Raw genomic sequence first — 26,401 nt, 5'->3', positions numbered from 1 at the left:
AATGTGTCTGACTCTTTAATACACTCCCTAAATGTATGCACAGGGATTTGATAAACGTTTATTTTACAAAATAAATAAATAGACATTAAACTAAACTTCTCGAAACAAATGATTCAGTCCTAGGGCCTGTTGTCCATGACAACGTTGGCGTCCGGTGGTGTAGCGGGTCTCCTGTCTGCCATCTGGGTACTCCCTCCTTTTATAGTCTGCTGTGTGGACCTCCTTCTGGCCTGTGTTGAACCGGATCTCCTTACTGCCATCCCTGGAGGAGAGAACATGAGGACAGTGGTGAAAAATACGAGACTTACTTCAACAAAACCACTGACTTCACGAAAGAGACAGATTGGGAACTCTTCACCAAGAGCTTTTACCTTTCCAGATGCATGTCAGTGTAGAGAACGTGGATAGATAGGTGTGGACTTACAGGTTAACTTGAATGATGGTCCCATCAGTGAGTGTACACTCCTCCGTCCCATCTGGGTACAGGTTCTTAACTGTCTGGTCAGGGTACGTGATCTCCTTACGGCCATCGGGGAAATGCTTCGGGTCAGAACAAAGTGGTGGAGAAGGAGGTAATTAAGTATAATAATGAGATGTTTCCATCAAATCTCACCAGTCTGGTTGTTGGGGAACTGCAGAACCTCGATGCCGTCAGGATAGGTGGTGTGAGGGGTCTGGGCATCAGCATAGTAGTAGATCTGTAAGAGGACCACACACACACCGATCTGGGATTCATGTAAGTTTAATATCCCACTTAAGGTGTTGAGCTAATGCACTAACTAAGGCCAGGGAAGGGTCACTGTCAGTAACCCACCACACTCTGGTCAGCCATAACCTGCTTGATGTCCCTGTTGAAGAAGGTGACATTGGCTGTCAGTCCATCCGCTAACACCTCCTTCCTGGTCCCATTGGGAAAGATGATGAGTCTCTCTCCACAGGCCAGCACCCTCTCCATCTTCAACAGGAACACATACATGCACTTTGAGCTCCTGGAAAAGCACTAAATAAATCCATAAATACAATCCAGAGTCATGTGCACAAAACGTTAGGCACACCTGCTCCTTCCATGATAGACTGACCAGGTTTAAGCTATGGCGGCAGGTAGCCTAGTGGTTACAGCGTTGGGCCAGTAACCGAAAGGTTGCTGGATCGAATTCCCAAGCTGACAAGGTAAAAATCTGTTGTTCTGCCCCTGAACAAGGCAGTTAACCCGCTGTTCCTAGGCAGTCATTGTAAATAAGAATTTGTTCTTAAATGACTGCCTAGTTAAATAATCTGTTAAATCCACTTTAATCAGTGTAGATAAAGGGGAGGAGACGGGTTAAAGAAGGATTTTTAAGCCTTGAGACGGATTGTGTTTGTGTGCCATTCAGAGTGAGTGGGCAAGACAAGATTTGAACGGGGTATGGTACAGTTGTGTCAAGAACTGCAATGCTGCTGTGTTTTTCACACAACAGTTTCCCATTTATCAATAATGGTCCACCAACCAAAGGACATCCAGCCAACTTGACAACTGTGGCACACATTCAACACCTTGAGTCCATGCCCCGACAAATTGATTCTGTTCTGAGTGCAAAAGGAGGTGCAACTCAATATTAGGAAGGTGACTCGGTGTGCAGTATTTAGGAAGCCGGGCCACTGCGATTTCTGTCTGAACGTTCCGAGACTCCACTTTCTCCTCCATAGCCGTTGCTAGTGATAATTGACACTTCTAAAACCTGGCCGAACTCTTAATATAATGTATGGCTCTGAGACAATACCGGCTTTGAGTTAAACTAAATTCAAAATTATTTTCACAGAATTCCCTCCCAATGCTTCTCATCCCCCCCTCACCTTTCCATCAGGGTGAATGATGACATCCTGACTTAGCTCTTGCTGCTTGTTGACCTCTGTGGACGCAGACCTGGAGCCCTCTGTGGGTACATTCAAACACCACAGCAACACTCAACAACAATGGTGGTGTATACACAGAGATCCTATTAAAATGGCATACAGTTATGTAATTTCTCTGGGTGTATAGCAGTGTGGAGCTATGCCATGGAGGTACTTTCATTAAATTATTAAAAAGGCTGGTGATTTATGTCAGATGAAGGCTGTGCGCGTTCCTAACTCACAGGGGATGGGTTGTGTGAGTGGTCGTGGCTCTGTGGTGGGTGGTGACTTCTGGTCAAAGATGGTTGTTCGTCTGAGCTGTAACAGTGGGATCGGGTGCTGCGGCTGCTGTTGGGGCTGACCTCTTTAGGATGCCCCTGATACTGTCTGTTTAAGAGACCACACAATGTAGAACAATACCTCCACATATGAATAAATCAAGAAATTATATTTATTCAACTCCTAGTCTGTGGTAAGTATCATTAGTCCATATGTAGCTGCATTCCTTGTACCTTCAATAGCAGCACTGCCTCTAGAGGAGCTACTGCTCTGTGGTGGGCAACTCCTCACTGTGTCAGGACTCTGAACACACATTGCATTAGTCCAACAGAGAATTTAACAACCTTCGTGGTGAATTCAGAACACAGAATAAAACAGGAAAATCACAAAATGGTGGTAATAGTAAATCTGTAAACTCACTGCCAATTTGAGGCCCCTGGCTCCAAGAGCAATGTTGCTGTCAAATGGCCTGGGTCCCTCCCTCTCTCTCTCATTCTCCCGCCGGTCTTCCTCTCTATCGCTGTCTGTCCCAGTCTTCCTCCAGGTGCCGAGGCTTAGTTTCTCCAGGGTGCGGACCTCGTCTCTCAGGGCACTGTTGTCTGAGCTCAGGGAGTCGATCTGCTGTCGGAGACGCCTGTGTGTGGTGGACCCGTGGCTCTCTCTCCACTTCAGCTCCTTGTGTAGGGAACTCAGCTGCTGCTTCAGGGCCTGGGGGGGACGGGGGCAAGGTCGTTGACGGATACAAGACCTGTCTGTGTGTGTGTGTCTGCGGCAGTTGGCCTAATGGTTAAGAGCATTGGGCCAGTAAGCGAAAGGTCACTGGTTTGAATCCCCGGGCCGACACTGAAAAATCGGTTGATGTGCCCTTGAGCAAAGCAATTAACCCTAATTGCTCCTGTAAGTCGCTCTGGATAAGAGTGTCTACTAAATGACAAAAACATCTCACCTGGATCTCGTCGTGCTCCCTCTTATCTGGTATGGCCCTGGCGGCGGAGGTGTGCTTCTCAAACACCTTGCGTTACTTCTGCAGCTTCTTAGTCTCCTCTCTCGAACTCTTCAAACCTGGCCAGCTCCTCAGCCTTCTGCTGCTCAAACTCTGCCCTCTCCTTCCTGGAATAGAATACCCAATATTAATAATTTTAATATGGGGGTTATTAAATATAATTTTTGTAACAATGCCTTTGAATGAGAGGAAAACCGTCCCATTCCAGGTCAGACCAGATGGTTGTTACCTGAGATATTCCTGGTTATTCTCGTTCTCCAGTCGGAGTCTGGCCAGGGCAGTGTTCTCTGTCCTGAATCGTTCTCTCTCCCTCAGCTGCCTGGAGTGCTGCTGCTGGCCTGACCCCCCACACACACACAGTTTAATGCTGGTGCTACCAACTTTGGAAGGGAAAATAGTTGCTGTTGAGATGCTCCCCTGGGTTAAGAGTGTGTTTGCAACTCTCTCTCACCTGGTCCGTTCTCAGACTTCCTAGGCTCTGGTGGAGGAGGGGCCTGGGTCTTGGGCTTCAGCGAGGGGAACAGCCTGGCCATAAGCTGGGAGGATCTGGCTCCTGGTTGGCTGCTGTGATAATTGACACCCTCTCCAGCTCGGCCCCAGCCACCTTTCTCTTCAGCTTCCTCTCTGGGGGTGAGACGTCGTTCCCTGTTATTGTGGGAGTGTGGCTGTTTCCTGTAGCAGCGCCTTTTGTTCTGATGGGGTCCTCAATGATTCTGCCAGCCACCTCCAGGTCATTCCAGGTGTCATCGTCATCAAACACCAACCGACCCTTGCGGTCCCCCTCTTCTCTGTCTTCCAATAGGGTGGAGTCGTCAAGGTCTCTCTCCCTGCCCCCCTCTCTGTCCTGATATGACCTCTTGTCGCATGGAGGGCTGGATGTGGGGAGCGTGTTTTCCCAGGGGTTGCTGGGAAAAATAGTTTGGTACGGCGGTCGGGCTACTTCCTCCTGATCCCCGAATTCAGAGCTGCTATGGAACGAAATACAGATTTCCTCATGTTTGCGGTCCCTCATTTCATCTTCCTCCTCAGTGGCTTTTCCTTTTTCCCTCATCACAACCTCCTTTGCCCTCACAGCAAATACTCCTGATGATTCAGAGGAGCTGGTTCCTGTTCCTAGGCCACTTTTACTGGTGCCTCTGCTGTGAATACCTTTAGTTGGCAAGGGTTTGGGGTATTTGATTGGAGTGGAGGACAGGCGTAGCGGGTGGTGCCCCCAGCTGCCATGGAGGGGGTGTTGCTGGTCCAGCTGCAGCACCTGTAGGTTTACATTTACTAAGCAATTGTGTAGCATTAAATTTGTGAAACATACAAAAAAATGTTAATGCCATACATGATAAAAAAGACAGGTATAAAAGCATTACAAGCCTTCATGACGAAGGATGAGTTGGAGGAGAAAGAGAGCTCCTCGGCTGCCTGCTCCAGCAGCTCAAACTCTCCTAGCTCCACACACTCCTTGTGACGGTCACAGTCCCAGCGCTGCAACTTCTCCTGAAATGACAGCTCAAAGGAATAGTCTGAAACAACGCCTGGTTTTCCCTCTGCTGCTCCATCTAGTCTCAATGGACCACTTCCATTTCTCTGCAGGGCCCCAGTCCTCTCCTCAAGCCCAAACTGTTTAATTGCAGCTGCAGGAGTTCTACTCACAGGCTGAGAAGTCCCACCCACCTTGTTACTAATCACATTCCTAGGTCTCAGAAGGTCAGGTGCCATGTTCTGTCTGTGGTGACTGCGCCGGACTCCAGGTCTCACTGCCTCTGGCTGCGCTGCCTTGCTGTCTGGACTGCCACTGTCCAGGGGGGGTGAGCAGGGATCTCTGGGTCTATTCGCCTTGTTGAGCACAGCAGTCTTGCACTGTATGGGAGGCCACTGACTGACCCTCTGGGCGGGCTTGGGTTCTGAGGTCCCCTGGGGTTTGGGGTCTCTGTCTGTTGGCTTTGCTTCTATTGGTGAATCTAGAGAGGCCCTCCCCTTGCCTCAGGAAGAACCTTTTGGGAATGGCACCCTCAACTGCCTCTGGGCTCTTTTGGAATGGAGAGAAGAGCTTAGCATTAGCAATGTTGCATGCCCCCCCAAAAAGGGAATGGTACTGTAGCTCCAAAGACCACCATACCTAAATCAACCTCAAACTTGTCACTTGTGTGAGCTCTACAGCCCATATTTAGTGTAGTTTAGTTTCTGACCTGCTGCTGCTGGGTGGTCTTCAGTCTCTGCTCCGCCAGTCTCAGCTCTTCCTCCAGGAGCTCCTCAAATGTTTGCTTCTGCCCCTCTATTCCTTGTTTAATGGGTCTTTAATGAGTAGAGCATAAACACACAGCTAAATCACTTCTTTGTAGTCTGTACTGTCAGCTGACAGAGAATAGTGAAATAAAAAATGTTAAGACATTTATCTCATATTAAATTAAACATTTACCTGTCCTGTGAGTCTAGTTCACTGTCATCTCCTCTAATCTTTGCATTCTTCGATCATAGAGGGAGCAGAATGGGGGGATAACATGACTTCTTCCATCTCCTCATTATCACCCATATGATCAGCATTCCCACTCAGCTGATGTTTGTGTGGACTGCTCCATGCTTCTGTCCCTGTCTGAGTGACAGCGTTTGAGTCAATGCTCATGTAAAAAGCACTTTTAAATGCTTTTAAGCACCGTGGCACATTAGTCATTTAGCAGACGCTCTTATCCAGAGCTACTTACAGTTAGTGCCTCCCTCTTAAGGTATCTAGGTGAGACAACCACATATCACAGTCATGGTAAGTACATTTCCCCCCCAGTAAGCACTTTACCAACCCAGTGTTTGGTCCTGATCCTCTCCCTCCTGCTCCTGGCCCCTTGGAGGCTGTTGGAAGGCAGGCCCCTGTCTACAAAGCTGGGAAGACGCAGGCCCTTGTGGGGGGCCTATAGGGAAGCTCTGGGCTGTTGAGGAACTTTGAGAAAGGGGGGCGTCCCCCGATTAGTTCCCTCTCTCCAGTCTGCTCCCGTCAACCTGGAGGTCTCTATGTAATCTGTGGGAAATCAGTCTTGTCTAAATCAGGGGTGTCAAACTCAAACTGGTGCTTCCTGCTCCATCCAGATTGCTGAGTAATACCACCGGAATAACAACAATGACATGGCAATAACACAGTGTGAGCGTGTTTCAGTATCTGCTCCATCCTGTTGAGCAACATGCACCATGCCGAGTAGCCTCTGTTGCTCCTCCTGGAGATGGACCAGCTCTTCCAGCTGGTGGGCTTTCAGTTGCTCCTGCATGTGTTGCTGCCACTGCCTCAGCTGAAACACGGCACATTACACTACCAATAAGCACTGCTTCCAAATACAGCACACATCAATAATCAGTGCCTCAATTACAACAAAGCATAGGCCTAGATAACAGCACTATGCGCTGCAGTGCTTATGTTCCTGTTGTACAACACTAGACAGGCCTACCTACCTGGAAGTGACAAGCCATTCCAAACAGTTCTCAAATATTTTATGAAGCCATTCAACAATGTTTTTTTCTTACCTGTTCAAGTTTGAGTATCAGGGGTAGGTCCTGAGACTGCTTTACCAACTTTACCATCTCTCCAGGCCTATCCCCAGGTCGCTGGTTCTGTTTGTTCAATTCTGTCCCAGACTCAGCATCATGGACGAGGGAATGTACACTGAGGCAAAGGAATTGAGAGGCGAAGGAATCGACCACGTCCCGGGACCCCCAGACAGAGCTATGTCGAAGAGACTCAGCCAGGTCTAGGTAGTGGTTCAGGATAACCCCGGCACAAGAGCTGCTTGGCATCCATCGGGAGAGGAAGTTTGTTTGGCACTGCTGAGCCTGTAACCCAGCTGGAGATGACATGAAAGTGCTCTCCAGGCAGGGCTAAACCGAGTAAATCATAGTTTAGAGACAGGTCAATAATAAGGCGGCGTGCCTCCTTCAGAATGCACGATCAAGTGGCTAGCGACCTAATATAGCTAGTTATGAATGTCACAATGTAGTTAGGCTTTAGCTACGGCAAAAAGGACTGTTAGCAACAGCTTGCTACCTACAGTTTACCCACTGTGCCTTTTACACTAGTTGCAATAAGTTGTAAATCCCTGAACCGTAAAGTACCTGTAACTACCTTATATTGCGTGCTAAATGACAGATGTGTTTTATAATGTTGGGAACAACAGCTTAGTTAGCAGTTTAATGTTAACGTTAGTGCCTGCCACTCCATTGACAACGCATTGGTTTGACTAGCAAACTAGCTTGCAAGCTTGTGTAGCCGGTGCTATACTACACCGCTGTAACTCTGCGTTGTGTGTGGTTGATAGAGACCATAAACGTGGACTTTGGAGATCAGGTAGTTTTAATCAAGCAGAACTGACTCTCTGCATCTTGCATCTGCATCCAAAAGGAAATAAAACATTTGTAGAGCACATCTGTTCTGAGAATCGTCGCCTCTTTCTCAGTGCATCAAAATGATTTGGAATACAAAAATGAATACACTCTCTCATTATACATAACATATTTTACATTGATAAAACCACATACCTGCATCCAAAAGGAAATAAAACATTTGTAGAGCACATCTGTTCTGAGAATCGTCGCCTCTTTCTACAACAGATGCACAATAGGAGGGACTGGGATCATTCGAGGAGCTAGCCATCGTTCACACATACAATAGCCTGCTAATACCTTAGCTAGCTATTAACCACATGTTGAATTCAGAATATTGATATCATCCTAAAAAGTACAATTACAAGTGCATCTTAACAATACCATCCATTTATGAGTAACCTCTAAATATACATCATTATTCATGAACAAAACATTGTGTGTATGACTTTGTACTTAAAAGAATCAAACTTTTCTGAAGACAGAAAAAGCGTGCCTACCTCTCTCAGTGCATCAAAATGATTTGAGCACGAGCACGCCGGGCAAAACGTAAGTACACACTCCCCTTCTCCCAGGATGCAGGCATGCATAACAAATCAACACAACATATTGATATATGAACCTGGTGAAATTCACATAGTACTTCAACAACTGTTACATTCACCCCTCCTGAATTTCACCAACCTTGTAAAACAACAAAATAACCTACCAAGCTCAAGGCTTAATTCTGAATTCAGCTCAAAGCTACCCATAGGGTTCAGGGCAAGCGAAAGTTGGTCAGGCCTTCAACTGCCCCTAGATGCATAGTGCCTCTTACACTATATCTACATTCTTAGCCTTAAAAAAAAATCCTGTACTAAATCATCTCTGTACTATGTTAAACTTACACCTTCTGGTGGGTTGACTCTATTAGTCTCTTTACTGGTTTAACTACCCTCCCCGCCCTTGTGCGACCTGCCACTGGGCTAGGGGCCATAGTAACTAACGGTGGCTCTGGCCTTAGATCATTGATCAGAGGTGAGTTTGAAGGAATCAGCTCCAGAATCTCAGAGGTGCTTCCCCGGTCATTTTCCTCAAGAAAACAAGGTTCTTCTGGGTCTGACTTTCCATCCGATGTCCAGAGTTCGGAGTAATCGCTTGAATCCTCCGCCAGCCAGGATGCACTTTCCTCCCCAGAGTCCTCCATGTCTTCCCTGTCCAGTCCATCGCCGGAGTGGGTGGCCTCTCCTGCATCTACATTGATTGAAGGCCCTGCAGCATCACTGTCATTGAAGTGTACTGAATCATCAATTTCAAATGGCAGGAAATTCACCTGCAGCAGTAGATTCCTGTGAACCACTTTCTCTCTGCCATAACGATCTTGGATTATGTACGTGTGAGTTTGTGGATTGACTGAAGTCACTGTGAAAATCTCGGGGTTCCACTTGTCAGCCAACTTGCGGCGGCCCCTTTCACCCTTGTTGGCGATGAGGACACGATCCCCCATGGACAAACCGATGCCTTTAACCCGCTTGTCATACTCCCGACCTTGTCGTCTCTGTTGCTTGTCAGTGTGCCTTTGGGCAACACTCATAGCTTCCTTCAGCCCAGTGATCAGAGTCTCGACATACTTGTTGCAATCCACAACACTGGAGTCATCCAAAACATTGCGGAACATAACATCCACTGGTAGCCGAGGGACTCTACCAAACATGAGAAAGAATGGAGCATAGCCCGTAGTCTCGTGAACAGTGGCATTGTAGGCAAATGTTAATGACTGGATTTGTTCAGGCCAATGTTCTTTGGTTTTCAAGGGCAGACTCCTGAGCATGCTACCTAAAGTCCTGTTGAAGCGTTCAGTTTCTCCATTCCCCATTGGGTGATATGCTGTGGTTCTGGACTTTTGGACACCGGAGAGCTTAAGCAGTTCTGCTATTAGCTCACTCTCAAAATTTGCGCCTTGATCAGTATGGATCCTTGATGCAAAGCCGTAGACACAGAAGACATGATCCCACAGTTTACGAGCTACTTGCTTGGCTGTCTGGTTTCTGCATGGCCATGCATGGGCAAGTTTAGTGAAGTGGTCAGTCACCACCAGAACATCAACTGAGTTCTTCTTACTGTCTTCCGCTGTCCAAAAATCCAAACACACCAACTCCATGGGAGAGCAAGTTTTGATGCTCTCTAACGGGGCTCTAGCCGCTGGCTCTGGTGTCTTTGCTAGAACGCATCTCTGGCAGCAGCGCACATACTCCTTGATGTCTCTCTCCATTGCCGGCCAGAAAAATCTCTGCCTGGCCAGAGCTAGAGTTCTAGCTTGGCCTTGATGTCCTGCAAGGTCGTGAATGCCAGTCATCGCTTTGAGTCTCAACACCTCTGGCAAGACATACTGGAACCTTCTCCGGTTTGTGTGACTCTCCTTAATGACACGATACAGAACTCCCTCTCTTAGGATCAAGCGATCCCACTGTTTCATCAGCAACAACACTTTAGAAGAAACACTGTATCGATCTCGTCTGGTGGGCCGTTTCTTATTGAAGACGAAAGGGATGACCTTGGAAGTCAGAGTCTTGCAGCTGGAAATCTCGAAGTTCCTCGTGCGAGAGTTCAGGCAAAGTGTCAATACCAGGAGAAAGCAGCCGTTGGGTGTTGGAACCAAGCTGGATTGCTTGCATCTCCATTGAACATTCCCAGTCAATATGGAGCTGACATATGGCCTTCACTTCAGCAGTGGTCAAAGAGGTTATCTCCTGGGGATAAGAAGCCCAACGGAAGGCATCTTGGACATCATCATTCAGTGTCCCAACAGCCTCAGACAGAAGTGCTAGGTAGGACTCCCTCATCAGTCTCTGCGCGACAGTCACTGCAAAGGGATCGCGGCTCAGTGCATCTGCTACTGTGTTCTTGCTGCCTGGGATACGCTTCAAATCAAAGTTGTACGGTGCCAGCTTGGCAACCCATCTTTGCTCGCAAGCGTCCAGCTTGGGTTTTGTCATGATGTACGTTAACGGGTTACTATCTGTCCAGACAGTGAACTCGTGCCCCTTAAGCCAGTGACTGAATTTCTCACACACACTCCATTTCAGTGCTAGAAATTCAAGTCTGTGTGCCGGGTACCTTCTCTGCGACTTACTCAGTGTCTTGCTCGCAAATGCTATGGGCCTTGCCTTATCTTCACCTTCAGGTACTTGGCAAAGCACAGCCCCAAGACCATCCAAGGAAGCGTCAGTGAAGAGAATGAACGGCCTCTCGAAATCAGGGTGAGCTAGCATGACACAATTCAAAAGAGCATCCTTCAGCTTCTGGAATGCAACGACACACTCCTCAGTCCAATCCGATAGCGTCAGCTTCCGGAAAATCCCACTGTTGCCCTTCTTCCCATCTCTTCCTCTTCTCTTTTGACCCCCAGTGAGTGCAAACAAAGGTCTGGCTATAGCAGAACAGTCAGGAATGAAGTGCTGGTAATATAATACCATACCCAAGAAGGATTTCAGCCTCCGAGCAGAGGGAGTGCATCCATCTGCCTCCATCAGCTGAGCTTGGCTCATCTTGGCAATGGCCTCCACCTTCTCAGGATCCACTGACACACCGTCCTCTTTAATGATATGTCCGAGGAATTTCACTGTTCTTCGTAGAAAGTGGCATTTTTTGGGTGCTAGCTTGAGATTGTTGGCTCTTAGACGGCTAAACACAACTTCAAGTCGCTGTAGAGCCTGTTCCTCGGTGGGTGCAAAGACCAACAAGTCATCTAAGTAACAAAGGAGATTTGAGAAGTTTAGGTCCCCAAATATACTCAACATCATTCTCATGAAAGAGGCCGGGCTGTTACACAGACCTTGTGGCATGCGATTGTACTCATAAAGTCCCATTGGTGTGGTAAAGGCTGTGTACTTCTTGTCCTCTTCGTGAACTGGAATGTTATAAAATCCTGAGGTCAAGTCCATGGTGCTGAAAAATGCACTGCCACCAAGGGCTGCGAGGCAATCTGCTTGATGAGGAAGGGGATGAGCGTCCTTCACCGTTCGTGCATTCATCCACCTGAAGTCAGTGCATAACCTCAGACTCCCGTCTTTCTTCCATACCATGACTAAAGGGGAGGCATACTCACTAACTGACTTGCGTATAAGACCTACTTCTTCCATATCTGTCAATACCTTCCTCAGCTTCAGGTAATGAGCAGGCGGAACTCTTCTGTATGGTAGCCGGAAGGGTCTGTCATCAACCAGGTGGATACGGTGAACATAACCCCTGGCTTCTCCGCAGTCCAGATTATGTCTTGAGAAGATGTCTTCATATTTTGTGATGGTATTCACAAGCTTTTCCTTCCACTGGTCAGCTACCTGGCATCCATCAATGTCAATGTCTACTAATCCTAGATCAGACAGTCTTTGTTTCAGATTGTGGCAGCCATTGTCATCCTGCTTCTGTTCCATTGGGGTTTTCCTCACCTCATGAAGGCCCTGAAATATTGTTGCATCCTCAACAGCCAAGCATGTAGACACATCTGCCAACTTCATGTTACGTCTTAGGGTGAGATGTTTGTCAGAACAGTTTACTACCTTTAAAGGCACCCAGCCATCTCCCCACATGGGTGTAATAACTCTACCCACGAGTATGTTTCTGGGCATGACCTTTGACCTGGTAGGTTCGACTATTACAGTGCTGCCTGGAGACAATGCCACATTTTTAGGAAGTTTACCCCAAACTAAGTGTTCAGTCTTGGGCGAAAGAGTCACAGCTTGAGTGAGCTTCACTGTCCCAATCTTGCCATCGACTTGCTGTCCCTTCCATCTTGTGACACTTGTCATCATCTGCAGAAACTGCTCACCCTCTGGTGAGTGGGTCTGGCCATCCATGTTGTTGACGAGCTTCCAGTATTCATCCGTGCCTTTCATCTCATGCAATAGATGCTTAATGACATTCGATCCCAGGATGAGATCATCACGCTGTCCAGGAACAACTAGAGTGGGCACTTTAACATCAATCCCATAGATTTGCATCTCCAAATCATAGAAACACTTTGTTGAGGTCTTCTTCCCCCCACACCCCACTAATACTAACTCTGTGGGAGGCTGATAATGCTGAGGAAGGGCACCTGCTTCCAAAAGTCTCTGCTCCGCATGTTCACTTAATGTACAGGCCATAGACCCAGTGTCAAGCATGCCCTTAAGCTGCACTTTCCCATGTACAGACACAGAGGTGTAAAACAAATCTGAAAAAGCCTCAACTTCTTGTGAACCTAACATAACAATTTTCTCTCCTTCTTTCGCATCAGAGCACAAAATCTCATACGTTTTCTCAAGATCATCAAATTCTTTCTTGGGGGTAGACAGTTGAACACCCACATTTCCCCCCTTCACCTGTGGGCGTGTCAGTTTAACGGTTGCTGCTGTGGTGGTGAGTTTCTCTGCTGTTGTGGTGGGCGTCTTTCACCACCGGGATTGGCATAGCGTTCCCCCGGTTTAGGACAATTTGACTTCCAATGATCTGGGGAAAAGCACAGGAGGCACAGGTTCTCATGTCTACAGTGCATCACAGTGGAGTGATCTGTTGAGCCACAAACCCTGCATTCCCTACGCCTGAAGGTCTGGGTGGGGAAAGATGGTGCCTTGGCCTGTGTCTGTGAAACCATAACGGGTGGTATGCTCTTCTCTAAGGTACGTTCAAGCAGGTGAATGAGTCTCTCGATACTTGCACTCTGCCCATCTTGTTTGGCGCTTGATGTGAGAGAAGTGTCACTGCACGTACCAGCATTGACCCCGCCTTCACATGGAGTTATCTGGGGATGTACTGTTACTTGCTTTGAGGATACAGCGGTAGATTGACACATGGTGGCCTTCCTGCGGCGTTCATGTTCATAGATTCTCTCCTGTACTTCACTCGCAGTCCATTTCTCAGCAGACTTGTATTGGAATACTGCTGCCAGTTTGGGGTCAGGGCAGTATGTTACAAACATCCTAACGACATCAGAGTTGGAGCTGTCAATCTTCTGTCCTTGTCTCTTAAGGCCCTCGTCAGCGACATCTACAGCCTTGTTCAATCGAACCCAGTACTCCATAACAGCCTCTCCGGGTACAGGTTTAGTATTGTAAAAATCAGCCAAGGGCATGCACGAATAGGCCAATTCACTGAAATTCTGTTTCAGAATGTCAAATACAATCTCTGGCTTCTCTGTAGGATCAACTGTTGTCTCATTGCGTAAATTTATCTTTACCATGTCTCTTGCTTTGCCAGATAATCGACTAATCAACTCATCTGATTGTTCCCCAACAAGACAACCCTTTCTCCTCAAGTATATTCTCATCAACTCCTCCCATTCATGAATGGAGCATTTGTCTGTACCATCTCCTCTATATGTAGGAGGTTCCTTTATGTCTGATTGCATGATGAACTTAATTTGACTGAGATCTACATATCCTACTGAGTCTGAATGATGATCACTTATCTTTTCTGTACTTACTGGTGGCTCATAAGTACTGGACCTGCCACTCTGTAGTTCTTCCCTAATGGAGCTCCCTATTTCCCGGGCTAGCTGAGTGACCAGCTCAGCTAGACCATCTACAGGGGCATTTGGATTAACACTAGATGAAGGGCTTTCATCCAATTTTTTTGTGGAGCAAAACATGGGGGAACCTCCTGCACCTACACACTTTACCGGGGTTTGATCAGAGTATGAGAAAAACCTCCCCCTCCCAGCAGTGAATTTGGGTTCATCACCATTATAAGATGCCATGCCACTAAAGTTACGTTAAAATGTCTGTTGATGAACACACTTCTATGTTGGTTAACGATAAACAGCGCTCTCAATACATCGTTGTCAGAAAAAAGAAAAGAAAAAAAAAACTGTAGTTCCGATTTCTGCCACAAGGCGGCAAGAGTACCTCAATGATATTTTTAGTCTCTAGAGCAGCAGCGCCGCGGTGATTGAGCTGACGTCGATCAACGATGAATCCGGGTCACGGCACCAATGTAGCCGGTGCTATACTACACCGCTGTAACTCTGCGTTGTGTGTGGTTGATAGAGACCATAAACGTGGACTTTGGAGATCAGGTAGTTTTAATCAAGCAGAACTGACTCTCTGCATCTTGCATCTGCATCCAAAAGGAAATAAAACATTTGTAGAGCACATCTGTTCTGAGAATCGTCGCCTCTTTCTCTCTCAGTGCATCAAAATGATTTGGAATACAAAAATGAATACACTCTCTCCTTATTATACATAACATATTTTACATTGATAAAACCACATACCTGCATCCAAAAGGAAATAAAACATTTGTAGAGCACATCTGTTCTGAGAATCGTCGCCTCTTTCTACAACAGATGCACAATAGGAGGGACTGGGATCATTCGAGGAGCTAGCCATCGTTCACACATACAATAGCCTGCTAATACCTTAGCTAGCTATTAACCACATGTTGAATTCAGAATATTGATATCATCCTAAAAAGTACAATTACAAGTGCATCTTAACAATACCATCCATTTATGAGTAACCTCTAAATATACATCATTATTCATGAACAAAACATTGTGTGTATGACTTTGTACTTAAAAGAATCAAACTTTTCTGAAGACAGAAAAAGCGTGCCTACCTCTCTCAGTGCATCAAAATGATTTGAGCACGAGCACGCCGGGCAAAACGTAAGTACACACTCCCCTTCTCCCAGGATGCAGGCATGCATAACAAATCAACACAACATATTGATATATGAACCTGGTGAAATTCACATAGTACTTCAACAACTGTTACATTTGCAACAAAGTCTTACCATGGCAGGCAAGTAAGACAACATTTGTGCTTCAATTATATAATGATGGATACAAAGCGAACTTACATAACGTACCTTGTTTACATGCGACAAGTACACGTATTCAGGGTATTTTTGTTGTGAAGACAACGAATGGGAGTTTCGAGATTTCGAAGTGTTCCGCAACACTGAAACAAAGCCCGCGAGAGAGAGAAAAAAATGGGTCGCATTGCAATTTGGGTAATGTAGTAATTAACGTTAAATAATTGACTCGGAAGTGACTTTCAAACACAATTCCCATTGGTCAATTGAAAGTTTCAAGAAGTTCAAACGCATTTTTACTTTTGGACGAATTTGATCATTATCTTAAACTTTTCTTGATAATGGAGATTGTACTATGCAATACCCACGGTAAATGTGTTTATTTTTGCATTGACATAGTCAAAGTGTTGCATTATCATAATTATTATATTGTTATTCGTGCCTGTTGAAACGAGGTGCTTTTCTGAAACGTATGCTAGCTTGCTATTGTAGCCATCTAACGTTAGCAGGTTGGGAACATAGCTCAATGGTGTTTTCTTTATCTCTCGAGGCAGAATATGATGCTAGCCACCTGCCTAATAATAATATTAACATAATTGAGACATCATATCAACCAATAGGGGTGATAACGTTAGTAATGCAAGGACGTGTTTTACTGAATATGAACTCATGTTTTCATCTATTTGACTTGTATTTACACTAACCAGGCAGCACATGCATGCTGAAGACGGGAGTGAAAGAAGGGCCAAATAAGGGTAAAAGCTTCTACTTGTGCGGGGAGCGTCAACTGGGGTCTCCCTGTGATTTCACCAAAGTGGCAGGGTAGGTTGGTCTCTCTTGTCAGTTCATTAATGCATGTTTCTCGTTTCATGAAGAGCACTAGCTCTATCCTAACTGGTATCTGACCGTGGCATTCTCAAAAGCCATCTAACAAAGTACAGGACTTATGCAATAGTAATTTACTGATATGACTGATCTGTTTTATGGCTTTCATTAGGATCCCGGCCTCACACTGCCTGCTTCATGAGGATTCTATGGTGGAACTCCAGACTCTCATCCGCAGTCAGCAGCAGCAGGGCTACAGGTCTGTCTGTGTGCATGTGTGTGGATGCTTCCTCTAACTCTAGCTATGATCAATGGTTTGTGTTCAGGTGCATTATCATACTCTGTCTCACTCTCTTTTCTCTTCTCAGGTTGTACTACCGGTGTGTTTTGGGGAAGAACGCAGGTCAGAGGTGGTGTGGCAATGTTCCCTGGACAGCGGTAAGCACCTCCTAACTACTGGTAATGATAAATACAGTATACATTGCCTAATTCATAGCCTATTACTGTCATGGCAAGCACTCGTTGAATGTGTTTCAAAATGGCTGACTAGTGCTCCACCCCTGCAGCCAGAGGCAGAGAAACGCAGCCCACTGTCTGACAGACAGCTGCAGCCCTCCAGCCTGCCCCCAGAGAGAAATCCATTCAAGGCCCCAGGCAAGACTGACCAGACGTCAGAGTGGAAGAGACTCCAAGATGGGGGGAGACTGGAGGAAGAGAGCAAAGGAAAGAATGAGAAAGGTGGAGAGAAGGAGAGGCTTCACAAGAGTGTAGGTAAAGAAAGCGAACACGGGCGAGGTATGGAGGAGGAGGAGAGGGGGATGTCAAGTCCCTCAGAGTCTTGGAGAGACAAACAGCTTCCAGCAGGGATGAAGATAAAGAAGAGAGTATCAGGTGAGGAGAATAAGGAAAGTTCTGAAACATCACCTGAGGAAAAGGAAAAGACTGTCAAGGAGATGAAAGACAAAAACAAGAACTCAAACAAAGACAGCCAGAGAGAGGCTGAGAAAAGCAACAACTCTAGCCCGAAACCCCAGGATACAGAGGACCCACACAAAGCCTCAAAGGGTCGTCATGGATACTACCCACGAGAGCCACCAACCAATAGCCTAAAAGAGTCTGGAAAGCATGCTGGGAAAAAGCCAAGCACAGATAGGATGAAGAGCAACCCCTCCGACCCAAATGGCACTACCTCTAAAGACGCCCAAGCACCTAAGAGCACAGAGAAGACCAAAACCCCAATCCCACAATCTGATAAACCAGCGCAGCGACTTTCCACTCCAACAACTGAACAGGATAAGGAGGCAGAGAAAATGACTGCTTCATCATCACAGCAGAACCAGGACAAGTCCCATTGTGGGAACCAATTTGGAGAGTGGCGTTGTGATGAAGATGATGATGATGATGTCCAGTTTGTTTCAGTTCAGCCAGGTACACAGACGACGTCTCTAGTACCAGTGCCCCTGGTCCAGAGAGCCCTGACATCCTTCCCAGGGTTCCAGCCTGCCTCTCAGGTCAAAGGTCAGCGGGAGGACCCCAGGGCCCTGCACAGCCAGCTCACTGCTCAGCTCAAACAGAAGAAGGTAAGGGACACCCCTGTGTGTGTGTGTGTGTGTGTGTGTCAGAATGTACACTGAAATAAATAGTTAATATTTAACTCTCCTTCCCTTTCTCAGGCCACTCTGTCGGTGGTGAATATGTCTGCTCTGCCCGATAAAGGGGAGAGGTTGAAGAGTCAGGTCAAAGACCTGGAGGAGACTCTGGAGTCTCTCTGCCTCACCACTTCCACTGAGCCAGGTAAGACCCTAGCAGGATACTGGACTGTTTGGCTAACCACAACATTGCCTACTGTATTGTCATTGTAGGTACTTCAAGCACAAACTCAATTTAATGTTCTGTTTTTAGAGCCTCAGGGTGACGAAGGTAATGCCAAACCGAAGCCCACTCCCAGCCAGTACAACCCATTTAGCCTCCCGGGAGGCACCGTCCTACTGCCCATTGCTCCTGCCCCCCTCCAGTACCAGGCCTCCACCAGCTCAATGGGGCTGCAGCTCAGCCAGGGATACACTCAGATGTATGGAGGTATGGAACAGGGCTACACACACACTTGGTATTCTTGTAACCTGCTTTAGTCAGATATAATCGTATCTCCGTGATCACCGTCAGTAAATCCTCTGTCTTTCCCTGATTGTCCAGTGAACCCCCAGAGCCAAGCGTTCTATGGAGGCAGGATGACAGACAACCGTCTGCTAGCGGTGAAGAACGCCACCTCTGAGGCCATTGACCACCTCCACAGCTCCCTGGAGTCCTGCCCCGACCCCGATGCTGAGGTTACGGACCCGAAAGGCATCAAGGCAAGACCTCCTTGTACACTACTCAATGCCTCAACCCTTCTAAACCTCATATTGTACATGGGTATGGTACCCTAATCTACTGTGGTGTTGTGGTCATTCTCATTGGTCAGGTGCCTCTACTGGCCCATCAGAGACGAGCTCTGGCCTGGCTGCTGTGGAGAGAGACCCAGAAACCCTGTGGAGGGATCCTGGGTAAGGTCAACCAGCCTGTCTGTGTAGTTGCTTTGATTGCAGCAGCCCCAGGGGTTTTGTAAGGAGTTGAATGGCCAGAGTATTTCAAAAACCTTCAGAAAATGCATTAACGACATTTCTCCCCTAATCCTCAGCTGATGACATGGGCCTGGGGAAAACCCTCACCATGATCGCTCTCATTCTGGCCCAGAAGAAGAAGCAAAAGGAGGAGGAGAAAGACACTAAATTGGAAGGCTGGATCTCCAGAAATGGTAATATCAAATGGCAACTTCTCATGTAATTATTAACTTGTATTATGATATATTTGGTCATGTATGTGAACAATGTGTATATATAATGTATTTAGTAACTTGTGTATGATATATTTGTTATACCCTGTATTGTGTTGCAGACTCTAGCCTGGCAGTGTCTCAGGGCACTTTGATCATCTGCCCTGCCTCTTTGGTTCATCACTGGAAGAAGGAGATCGAGAGACACGTCAAGAGCAGCCGACTCAGTATCTACCTGTACCACGGGCCCAACCGCCAGAAGAACGCCAAAGTGTAAGACACACACACCTGAGTCATCTGTTTCCCTGAGTTTAACACACTTGTGTCACCTGAAAGACTTTTGACACGTGTTTTATTTGTTTTCTATCTCCTGCTCTCTGATAGTCTGGCTGAGCATGATGTGGTGGTGACCACCTACAGCCTTGTCTCCAAGGAGATCCCAGTCCCGAAGGACGACGCAGAGAAACCTAGCAAGGACCCTGAGGATGTGGTAAGAATAAACACAGAGAGAGAAACGGTGTGTAATGTATTGATGGTGCTAATGATGCTACGACTTTGTCCCCTCGCTCCCTTTCCCCAGCCATCAGCCCTCCCTCCTCTGCTGCGGGTGGCTTGGGCCCGCATTGTGCTGGACGAGGCCCACAACATCAAGAATCCCAAGGTGCAGACCTCCTTGGCTGTGTGTAAGCTGAGGGCCAAGGCCAGGTGGGCTGTTACCGGGACCCCCATCCAGAACAACCTACTGGATATATACGCCCTGCTCAAGTAAGTCCATCAATATCTTACTCTACCCTTATATTACACATATCATACCACATGTCCAGTAACAATACACCCCCCAAAACCACAGAATCCTCTGCTAAAGTCTTTGCCTGTGTTTGTCAGGTTTCTGCGCTGCGCCCCATTTGATGAGTTCAAGCTTTGGAAAACCCAGGTAGACAACGGCTCTAAGAGAGGAGGAGAGCGACTTAACATTCTGACCAGAACTCTGCTGCTCCGACGCACCAAAGACCAGATGGACTCTACCGGAAAACCTCTGGTACATGACACACAGACACACACACATTAGCATATGTGGATTATTAGCTGATTTGATTTCCTTCTTAATTTTCCAGGTGAATCTGCCAGATCGGACCTGTGAGGTGCATCGCCTGAAGCTGTCTGAAGAGGAGCAGTCTGTTTACGATGTGGTGTTTGCACAGTCCAGGTAACAGCTATGTCTGATTGGTATCTGAAACTTCCCTCTCTGGGTCTACGGCTTAATGACTGATTCTTTAAACTTTTTCTCCTAGGTCCACTCTGCAGAACTATCTGAAGAGACATGAGGGAGACAATGGTAAAAAGGGAGACGACTCCAATCCCTTCGACAAGGGTAAGGGAGGTAAACTTTCTGTTAAAAAATAATAATAATAATCTGTTTGAATTCATGTGTCTTTTTCTCCAGAGGCGTGTGAATTTGGACAGGATACCAATGTGACACCTTAGTGTCTGTCTCTCTCCCCCCCCCCCCCCCCCCCAGTGGCTCGTGAGTTTGGAGTGTCCCAGGCGGACTCTGTGTCCTCCTCCCAGCAGACCCAGGGCCCCACCAGCACTGTTCACATCCTGTCTCTATTGCTCCGACTCAGACAGAGCTGCTGCCATCTGTCTCTGTTGAAGAAGGTACAAACACACTTCTACCTTTAAAAAACAAAACTATTTTTAACCTTTTATTTAACTACGCAAGTCAGTTAAGAACACATTCTTATTTACAATGATGGCCTACCCGATCCAAACCCTAACCCGGACGACGCTGGGCCAATTGTGCGCCGCCCTGTGGGACTACCAATCACGGCCGGTTGTGATACAGCCTGGAATCGAACCAGGGTCTGTAGTGGGGCCTCTAGCACTGAGATGCAGTGCCTTAGAACGCTGCGCCAATCAGGAGCCAGACCTGTGGAGAGGGCCTGACCTGCGCTCCTCTCTTTTTTCTTTATCTCTGGGGTCTATGGAACAGGCATCTGTTTGGTTTTTTACCTGCTGCTCTTCTCTGTGTGTCTTGCTCCACAGACTATGGGTAAGTTTGGTCTGTCTTTACCTGGCGTTCTCTTTGTGTGTCTTCTTCAAAGACCCTGGATCCGTCTGAGCTGCAGGGGGATGGGATCTCTCTCTCCCTTGAGGAGCAGCTCAATGCCCTGTGCCTCTCCTCCGAGCCCTCGGGCCCCGACCCCAAAGCCACCGTGTCCCTCAATGGGAGCCGATTCGCCTCCGATCTCTTTGAGGACACCCACGAGAGCACCAAGGTGACGTCAACTGCCTCCATGTATACTAAAATGTTTCTGTTTTTATACGGCTATCTGGTGCATCTTTATACGCTACTACCTGCTTGATTTTCTTAATGTTCTTGTTGTTTCAGATCGCTGCCATTCTCACAGAGCTGAAGGATATCAGGCAGCAGAGTGAGGCTCAGAAAAGGTAATTCCACACACCTAAATGTAGCCCATTCAAACTACAAATGTTTGGTGTCATCTGGATGATGTAGTCCTGGCAGACAGATATAGAGGAGTTTGATAGACAACTAAAGTCCATGACAAATAAAGGATTATTGGTAATAGAACATGTTTCCCTCATAGTAGGGTGGAAATGCAAAATGGGTCAACTTTGAGCACCTCTATCTCTTGAATGTTTTGGGTTCAAAAAATCATTTTCTGACCACTTCTACCATGGGCAAACACGTCTGGAAGGCTTCGTTCAAATCTAAAGAGGTGCAGTCAGAAAGTGATTGAATGCATGTGTCGTTATGTTGCATTTTGATTGTACAGTAATCATATATGATAATCATCCATTGTCTGTCTGTCAGTGTGATAGTGTCCCAGTGGACCAGCATGCTTCACATCGTGGCCGTTCACCTGAGGAGAATGGGCCTGAGCTTTGCTGTCATCGACGGCACTGTCAACCCCAAACGCCGCATGGACCTGGTCGAAGAGTTCAACACCAACCCTAAAGGACCACAGGTATCGTATGGACAACCGTGACCATAAAATATTGATATGCTCTACCTATTTTCAGCTTTGGATACAGTGTAGTTGGTAGAGTTTAGACAAGGTGTTTTGTGTTTCTAGGTGATGCTTGTGTCTCTGTGTGCTGGAGGAGTGGGCATTAACCTTATTGGAGGGAATCACCTCTTCCTCATGGACATGCACTGGTGAGACTCACAACACACACACACCCATCCACCACTACCATCTGAGTGTTCTTTATTGATTTATACTGTGGTTCTGACAGGAACCCAGCTCTAGAGGACCAGGCCTGTGACCGCATCTACAGAGTGGGTCAGCACCGAGACGTCACCATCCACAGGTAAGCGCATGCTTGGGTGCAGAGATACTGTAGGAGAATCTCACTGACATATTTTGAGGTTGTGCCCTGTTGGATAAAGACATTGTATAAATCTGATTGCTGATGTGAGTGCTTACACAGAGCATGTGTGTCCCTATCCCTGCAGGTTTGTGTGTGAGGGCACAGTGGAGGATAAGATCTCCATTCTGCAGGAGAAGAAGAAGGATCTCGCACAGAAGGTGCTGTCAGGGACTGGAGCCTCCTTTACCAAGCTCTCCCTGGCTGACCTCCGGGTCATCTTTGGGGTCTGACGACCAGGAAGTAAGGGTGGTGGGGGCAGCCAGACTGAGGACCAGGTAGTAGCGGGGCCAGCCATACTTAAACAATTAGTGTTGTGTATGAATCTGGTTGATAACCCCCTTTGCTCTTGTTGGTTACTGTGCACAACAGTACATATTGGCACATAGTGTGGCTAATGTGGTTGGCACTACTTTGCTGTTATGCGCTTGAATGCTTTGCTGCTACTTTTCTCCACATGGTCTTCTGGCAGGTTGCAGAGCCTCAGGCCTACTAGCTGTGTACTGTTGTATTTCCCATATCCAGCACTCTGTTTCACACTATTCCATGTGTTACGACAACGACCGTGTTTCTCCTGGTCAGGTCACATGGTCTTTTCATTGAATACATTTTAAGTGTAATTTATAAGACTGATTTATCTCTGCTGGGTCATGTTATTTCTAATCCTAAATACTTTTACCTCTTATGCTGCGTTTGATTATTAGGTCTTCCTCAAGGCTGTTGGATGTTTTTTAATAAAATATTATTTATTACAGTTGATCAACCCGCTTATTCTGAGAATGAAAAGTTGCATGAATTCCGTAAGAACAATCACTGCAGTGGGTGAAAATATGTTTAGATTTTGGATTAATAATGAAATCTACATAAACAAAGAGTTTCTGTTTTAACAGAAAGCATCCTAAATGACCCGGGTCTTCATAAGTGGTTATTAAGAGAATCATTTAAAGTGGCAAATAGCAGATAATGATCCATCTGACCGTTGAGAACCCAGTATTGTTATGAGTAATAAAGACTACAATCAGTAATCATACAATGTACTGCCAGATGTATTACAAAAGTGGGTGTTATGTTGTTTGTGAAAGTATTCTGGTTAAAACCATACCCAGTTCAGAGTTTTTCAAATGTGAGATGATGGAATGATTGTCCCACTGAGAGAAAGTCCCTAAACCACCAGTCACATGGTTTAGAATAAAACTCAGGCAAGTACATACAGGGGAGGGGTTATGGAGTAATGTTAACACCACTATAAATATACACATTGCTCAAACTAAAATGTTCAGTAGCATTAGGCTACATGCAATATTAATCAATTTGCTGATGTTAAGCTGTGTAGATTCTTATGCTTAAAATTTTAGGAGTTGCCTTTTTCTATGGAGGTTGCTGACAGATATTGTTAATGCTCAACCACTTTGCAAAATCAGTGGTTATTCACAAACAATCTCTTCCACTGGCAAAAATATTTTGTAAGGAAACTTGATATGCTAATAATGTAATTGACTTTAATTTATCCTTGTAATGAGAACATTCCTCTTCTGACCTTTCAGTAGAGGAGTCTTCCGGAGGTTCTGTCCCGTCATAATAGTTCTCCGGATCAGTCGAATGTTGATTCATCTGAACATCCATGTTGATCTTGATGCTCCAAGCCTCCAATCTGAACATCCATGTTGATCTTGATGCTCCAAGCCTCCAATCTGAACATCCATGTTGATCTTGATGCTCCAAGCCTACAATCTGAACATCCATGTTGATCTTGATGCTCCAAGCCTCCAATCTGAACATACATGTTGATCTTGATGCTCCAAGCCTCCAATCTGAACATCCATGTTGATCTTGATGCTCCAAGCCTCCAATCTGAACATCCATGTTGATCTTGATGCTCCAAGCCTAAAATCTGAACATCCATGTTGATCTTGATGCTCCAAGCCTCCAATCTGAACATCCATGTTGATCTTGATGCTCCAAGCCTCCAATCTGAGGTCCTCCATTAATGCTTTCTCCACTCTGAGGTCGTCCACTCTGTGTGTGGGCGACATTAGACTGTGAGTGTTCTGATTCAAACCCACAGAGCCAAGATAACTGTCAAAGTCAATCCTAATGTCTGAAAGTAATGAGGATATTTGTGATTAGAAAATTATTTCCCATAATAAGTACATTAATTAAATAGGTTATATACCCGAGAACACATTACTTGGAGACAGAATGTTGCTGCTTCTTTTGTCCTCGGATGGGGCCACAGTGTCTCCTGACCCCTCCTGTCTCAGCCTCCAGTATTTATGCTGCAGTAGTTTGTGTCGGGGGGCTAGGGTCAGTTTGTTATATCTGGAGTACTTCTCCTGTCCTATTCGGTGTCCTGTGTGAATTTAAGTGAGCTCTCTCTAATTCTCTCTTTCTCTCTCTCTTTCGGAGGACCTGAGCCCTAGGACCATGCCTCAGGACTACCTAACATGACGACTCCTTGCTGTCCCCAGTCCATCTGGCCGTGCTGCTGCTCCAGTTTCAACTGTTCTGCCTTATTATTATTGGACCATGCTGGTCATTTATGAACATTTGAACATCTTGGCCATGTTCTGTAATGATCTCCACCCGGCACAGCCAGAAGAGGACTGGCCACCCCACATAGCCTGGTTCCTCTCTAGGTTTCTTCCTAGGTTTTGGCCTTTCTAGGGAGTTTTTCCTAGCCACCGTGCTTCTACACCTGCATTGCTTGCTGTTTGGGGTTTTAGGCTGGGTTTCTGTACAGCACTTTGAGATATCAGCTGATGTACGAAGAGCTATATAAATACATTTGATTTGGTCTAGTCTTTTTGATCTTTGCATGATAGTTGCTCTTTGGGGTTTGTGGATCGGAGACACACAAACCAGTCTCCATCAATGAGCGCTGTTATTACCCATAAAAGTCCAGCTGAAAATGACCTCAAGAAAAACATGCAACAATGAACAGAACTGCATTCCCCCCCTACAGATTTTCATGAACTGTGGGTCCATCATCATCAGGACAAAACACAGTATAAGGCAAGGCCACGCCATATAAACTAAGCAAGCTATTTTCTTATAATACGGCTGACAAGGACAGGTGAAGTCCAGTTTGAAAATGTACTGGAAAATTATGAAAAAGGCAACAATGGCAAAAGCACTGTAGCCTGTAGCAAACAACTTCATCAAGAATTCAGAGTTTAGGGCTGGGTGATTGGCATGTGCTGGCATATCAGCTCAAATAAGAACACCTCCCCTTGGTCAAAATGATGTATGGAGTGGTGCTCTGTGATTGTATCATGTGCTGGTTGTCTTTTTATAACTATCTTAAAAAGGTGGGGTTACTGAGGTCATATTTCCCCTTATGGAAACTGCCCTAAGACATTTTGATACAGCCCACAGGTTTCACATACTTGTTGCCAGTAGTATTCATTATTCTCACCTGAAGTATGTTTGTTAGTGTGCATCCCATCCAGATTCATTTCAATGTTTTTTTGTTTTTACAGAGCAACACTCAGTTTTACTTTCTTTTTGAATGCTTGATTAACTTTTCTCTGTTTTTATAGTGAAATATTACATCACACAACAAATGGCCAATCCCAACTAACTGCAGTTGAGAACATTAAAAGTACATACCCTATGCATAGTGCAAGTGATCAATGCTGTTTGAGATTCTTTATTATAACAATTTTGAACATCTCCAGAGACACATGACCGTTGCTTGCTATCTTGAACATGCATGCTTTCTATGATCACATTAGAGAACATTAGTTACCGTAACCAAGGTTGCCATCGGTGTGTTACTCTTTAGGCCATTTAATGTATTACTGAATTGTGTTTGGTTGAGAACGCAACCAAATACAAATCTTTAAAGGAGATGCATCTACTGCTTGGATAGTTTCTTCTGAGCCACTGGCTTAATGTTCTTCAACTTTTATTTTTGGTTGAGTTGGAGACGTAAATCCAACAATCTGTTAACTTGTCGGCAGGCTAATTACAGGCTAATCAGGTTAACAGGCTATTTACAGGCTAATCAGGTTAACAGGCTAATCACAAAAGTGATTTGGAAATGTGTTTTGTTAACAATGCAACCAAATATCTTCTACTTGGATAGTTCCATCTGT

The 26,401-nt window shown here is 46.0% G+C and overlaps 2 protein-coding genes across 7 annotated transcripts; one reads left to right on the top strand and one right to left on the bottom strand.

Annotated features, from left to right (window-relative positions):
- Positions 1–42: 42 nt before the first annotated feature.
- On the bottom strand, positions 43–15,465 carry LOC118964312 (centrosomal P4.1-associated protein). The gene is given in 19 exon segments (XM_090230598.1): positions 43–262; positions 425–519; positions 614–698; positions 815–955; positions 1,834–1,943; positions 2,170–2,259; positions 2,385–2,454; positions 2,572–2,859; positions 3,098–3,200; positions 3,202–3,261; positions 3,384–3,492; positions 3,606–3,692; positions 3,695–4,409; positions 4,520–5,174; positions 5,335–5,440; positions 5,565–5,738; positions 5,941–6,420; positions 6,653–7,003; positions 15,329–15,465. Coding segments are annotated over 13 exon segments (2,220 nt in total). The 5' UTR covers positions 4,865–5,174; positions 5,335–5,440; positions 5,565–5,738; positions 5,941–6,420; positions 6,653–7,003; positions 15,329–15,465; the 3' UTR covers positions 43–262; positions 425–502.
- Positions 15,466–15,497: 32 nt separating this feature from the next.
- ttf2 (transcription termination factor, RNA polymerase II) lies at positions 15,498–25,933 on the top strand. Of its 6 annotated transcripts, none has more exons than XM_090230199.1 (24): positions 15,498–15,643; positions 15,982–16,096; positions 16,272–16,358; positions 16,468–16,537; positions 16,666–17,679; positions 17,773–17,893; positions 18,002–18,178; positions 18,293–18,450; positions 18,561–18,642; positions 18,777–18,893; positions 19,034–19,184; positions 19,296–19,401; positions 19,492–19,676; positions 19,797–19,950; positions 20,027–20,118; positions 20,204–20,283; positions 20,431–20,570; positions 21,017–21,190; positions 21,304–21,362; positions 21,748–21,901; positions 22,010–22,092; positions 22,173–22,247; positions 22,393–22,547; positions 24,711–25,933. In XM_090230199.1, the coding sequence occupies exons 1-23, from the start codon at positions 15,616–15,618 to the stop codon at positions 22,535–22,537; spliced, it is 3,567 nt and encodes a 1,188-aa protein (XP_090086325.1). In that variant the 5' UTR covers positions 15,498–15,615; the 3' UTR covers positions 22,538–22,547; positions 24,711–25,933. The 6 variants fall into 6 exon arrangements, with proteins under 6 accessions (XP_090086325.1, XP_090086324.1, XP_090086322.1 ...); XM_090230198.1 differs by having other exon boundaries at positions 22,393–22,582; XM_090230196.1 differs by having other exon boundaries at positions 20,204–20,292.
- The last annotated feature ends 468 nt before the right edge of the window (positions 25,934–26,401 follow it).

This window comes from Oncorhynchus mykiss, chromosome 3, assembly GCF_057628025.1.
Source record: "Oncorhynchus mykiss isolate SJ-2025 chromosome 3, ASM5762802v1, whole genome shotgun sequence".
Lineage (NCBI taxonomy): Eukaryota > Metazoa > Chordata > Actinopteri > Salmoniformes > Salmonidae > Oncorhynchus > Oncorhynchus mykiss.
Note: the sequence above shows the minus strand (reverse complement) of the source record. Positions and strands in the feature narration are given on the sequence as shown.

Coding starts and splice junctions, on each gene's coding strand:
- ttf2 (XM_090230196.1), top strand. CDS start 15,616: ATGGAGATTGTACTATGCAATACCCACG. Junction 21,902..22,009: donor CCAACCCTAAAGGACCACAG/GTATCGTATGGA, acceptor TTGTGTTTCTAG/GTGATGCTTGTGTCTCTGTG. Junction 22,093..22,172: donor TTCCTCATGGACATGCACTG/GTGAGACTCACA, acceptor TGGTTCTGACAG/GAACCCAGCTCTAGAGGACC.